The 4,079-nt window shown below is 39.9% G+C and overlaps 1 protein-coding gene across 1 annotated transcript in view; it reads right to left on the bottom strand.

The window, feature by feature from the left end:
• NRDE2 (NRDE-2, necessary for RNA interference, domain containing) overlaps positions 1-2,360 on the bottom strand; it is a 77,229-nt gene extending 74,869 nt beyond the window's left edge. The window contains exon 1 of the mRNA XM_012640410.1: positions 2,240-2,360. Coding sequence (XP_012495864.1) covers positions 2,240-2,303 — 64 coding nt within the window. The 5' untranslated portion in view covers positions 2,304-2,360. The remainder of the gene's footprint in view (positions 1-2,239) is intronic.
• Between the last annotated feature and the right edge of the window lie 1,719 nt (positions 2,361-4,079).

Below are 4,079 nucleotides of genomic sequence, written 5' to 3'. Positions count from 1 at the left end.
TGGTGGCACATGCCTGTAGTCCCAGCTACTCGGGAGGCTGAGGCAGGAAGATCGCTTGAGCCCAGGAGTTTGAGGTTGCTGTGAGCTAGGCTGACGCCACGGCACTCTAGCCAAGGTAATAGAGCCAGACTCTGTCTCAAAAAAAATAAAAAATAAAAAAAATAAACATAGGAGGAATGATAAAATTAGAAAATAACCATTTTGCAACCTCAGTGAAATAATGGACCTAAGCAATAATCATACATGGCTGCAAAAAGCATTAGGTGAAAGGCTGATTGGCAGCTTCACAATGGATGAATCAGGCTTGCAATCTACCGATTGATGTTAACATCATTAAAAGAGAGAAAACTGGACAGCACATTCTTCCACATGATTCAATAGCAAGTGGACAGCACCCTCAATGAGGAATTTTTCAACAAAAAAAACTTAAACCTGGATCTAGTCAATTCTCTGAATCTAATTACCAGTTTACAGGAAATACTGGGATAGAGAAACATGTTAAATGACACCATGAGGATTTGGTGGGAAATGCCTACAGGACAAACGACCCAGTTTCCTCAAAAAATCAATCACGTGGGAAAAGGAAGGACAGGGAAAAATTGTTTTATATTGAAAGAGACCTAAGTGACATACCCACAAAATGCAATGCTGTATCTTTTTTGGAAACTGACTTGAACAAACCAACTGTAAAAGCCCATTTTTGAGACAACTTGGGAAATTTGAACATTGGCTGGTAAGTAAATGATATTAAAGAATTATAGTCAATTTCATTATAAGTAATAATGTTGTGTTTAATTTTTTTTAAAAAGACAGCATTTTTAAAAGAGCACTTTTACATACATTTTCCTAATGCTGGATATCCAGAGGATGTCCAATAAATGCTGGTTATTAATGACAAGAGTAACATTCCCCTGCAAACTTTCAATTCCCCCCCAAAATAAAAGGATAAACCCTTCACCTGTTATTAAATGCCACTATCCTCCTCACAACCAGCCCCAACCATACTTCCCAAGGCTCCTCTTTATGCTACTATACTTCCAGAGAAACTGGATTATTCACAGTATTTTGTGTAGGTCTCACACTTTTCTTCCGCAACACTTTGAAGGCCCTGGAATGCCCTTCCACTATCTTTATTTGTCCAAATCCTACTTACCCTCTAAAAGATCCATCCCAAAAGTTAGCTCCTACATAAAAGCCTTCTTTGAACCTTCCATTAGAAGTAATTATTCCCATGGTTCACCTGTGACATCTACAACATCCTTATACAGCACATTTTTTAAGGTGCACTCATGCAACACATAATTATTAAGTACCTACTATTGGTCTGCACATCCAACAAATATTTACTGAACACCTTCTATATTTTGGGTCTGTGTTAGGGGCCAAGCATGCTACAATGAAGAGACAAACACTGTCTAGACCTCATAGAGGTTACCGTCTGGTAAATGAAGACCACAATTACACTAATTACATAAGAAATTACTCACAATTATGGGAAGTGTTACAAAAGAGAAGTCTAGGAACTATGAGAGGCTATAACAGAGGTGTCAGACACAATTCGGCCCCGCCACAAAAGGAACATGATTCAGGATTAATTACTTCTTAAATGAATGCACTATGCCCCTCAATTTTTCACAATGCAGCTCTCTTGGAATGTTTGGGCCTTAAATAAAATATGTAAAGCCATATCTTGACACAGAGTAGGTCCTCAAGAAATAAAAGTTAGTTTTTTCATTAGGTGCTGTGCCCATTTGGAAAGAAACACATTAGAGTTTGGATCCTAATCCCCTAGCTCTATGCCTGCCAAAAGATAGTAACCTAACAACCATTTCGGAAGTTAAGTAAAACAGGAAAGGAAGGAGTATGTAATAAAAACATTCAGCGTTTGCATCAGGAATCTCCTTGAGATGTCAAGTATCATTACTCCCATTTTAGAGGTGAAGTAACTTTGGCTTGGGGAAAGAATGGGATCCAACAATATGGTAATAGAGGTTCCAGCTCCAGGGCATCAGCCCCATACTTCACCCCTCCGTAACTCAACAACTGTAACTCTAGAAAGAGCCGCTGATCCGCAGACCTCGAACGAGGCCTGGGGCTCTTCCCACAAGGCTTTGCAGCGTCGCAGAGAACTCTGGGATACAAATGGATAAACAAATCTAAGGCAAGGGCCGAGACTTGGGCCTGAGAAACTGCCTCGTAAGCCAGCCGAATGCCTTCTTCGGTCCGTTTGTGTGCTTACCTTTCCTGGAGCTCCCGCTATCTGGGGCCTCACTAACCCCTGCAAAGGCAGGGAACAGCGCCATGACTACAGGACGCACTGCCGTTTCTCTCTACAGAAATGGCGCCAGCGAGCGAGCGCCGGTCCGAGGCCTCCGCCGTCGCGGTGCTCTCTGGGAAGTGTGGTTTTCCTGGCGCTTGCTGGGGCGTGACCCCAGACCAGGAGGGGAAGGGCGGGTCCAGGAGGGGCGGGGCTTCTTGGGAGTGGGAACGAGGCGGGGCGGGGCGCTGCAGGAGGGACGGCTTCCTAGTGGTTAGCACCCTGAGAGAACCGGAAATACAAAAACCGGGAGACGGAATTATTCAGAGCAGAAAGGGACTAGAAAATTCGGATTCTAATTCGACCTCTAGACTGACGCCGTCTCTTGCTTACTGGTCAAGTTAATCGAATGCTCTAAGCTTGCCTCATCTGAAAAATGTTGGGAAAATTAAATGAACATATTTAGGAAGTGTTTCGCATTGTGTCTGGCCCGTGGAAGGCATTTCATATATGTTGTTTAATATTATGTGAGTTGTGACTGCAAGTTCAACTCAAAGACATGCGAGATATACAAACTTCAATCCGGTTGCCATTTTAAATACTCTCGAAAAATGAAAGGTTTTATCAAGTTCAAAGGTCTTTGATACTTAGAAAATACATTTACCTGCTCATGAGGTATTCTTGACAAAAATAAATAATCTGAATCTAGTCAAGCCTGCTACCAGAAATATAGGGGATAAAGGAACAATTTGAAAGACTTCATACCACCTAAAAGCAATCAGCCAAATCTCAAATGTGGGAATTATAGAAAACTAATAACTGGATTTCTTTAACAAATCAATCGCTTTTAAAGGGCAGGAGATTGCAATAGATTAAAAGAGTTTAGAGACCTGTCAACCAAATGCAATATATGACCTCATTATGATTCTGATCGGACAAATTGTAAAAAGACCTTTTTTAAGACAGAAAAATAAGATGGACAGAGTATTACATGACATCAAGTAACTTGTGAGTTCTTTTAGATGTACTAATGGCACTGAGGTTCCTTTTTAAAGTTTTTATATGTTAGAGACACATACTGAAGGATTTGTAAGAAAAAATAGATAAATGAAAATATACTTCTTTGGATCCCAGGGAGTTATAAGATCTTTAGAATTAGATAGGAAATACATTAGAAACCAGAGATACAAATCTAATCATCTAATCAAGGGATGGATGGACTCTTGTAAAGGCTGCAGACCTGTGTGAGAACTAGGTCTTGTGAGTCCAAAATCAACACCCTTAAAAAGCTTTGAAATCTTTGACATAGTACGTACAAAAAGGGACTTAGAATGACAGTAGGAGCAGTAATCCCCTGCACATCTGCAACTTTAAATCTCAGGTTCTTCTGAAGGAAATGAGTCACTAAGAGATAAGTATTTTAACAAAAAAAAAAGAAAAAGGAAAAATATAAAATCTCAGGTCCTGCCAAAATCTCTGACTCTAAATTACCTCAATTAATTGGAGCAGCATTTGCCTTTCTTAGCCAATCACTTCAGGTAACTGGGATGGAAACATTCTTCCCCAATGCTTCATATCTTTCCCCCAGAAAAATAATTAATATGGACAGTTTAAGAAATTAAAACCACAATAATAATGTTTCTGTACTAAGGAACCTGGGCATATTAGGTATATTGTGTACTTAATAATGTGTAAGAGAATTTGGCTTAAGAAGAGATCCCCCTTATGAGAACAATTTAAAATGTGTAATCAAGTAACTGTCGTAGACTCCTGGTTTTAAGCTGAAATCTTTTTTTTGAGACAGAGTCTCACTGTGTTGCCC

This window comes from Propithecus coquereli, unplaced genomic scaffold (assembly GCF_000956105.1).
Source record: "Propithecus coquereli isolate 6110/MARCELLA unplaced genomic scaffold, Pcoq_1.0 Scaffold152, whole genome shotgun sequence".
In the NCBI taxonomy this organism is placed as follows: domain Eukaryota; kingdom Metazoa; phylum Chordata; class Mammalia; order Primates; family Indriidae; genus Propithecus; species Propithecus coquereli.
This window is presented reverse-complemented; position numbering and strand designations above follow the sequence as displayed.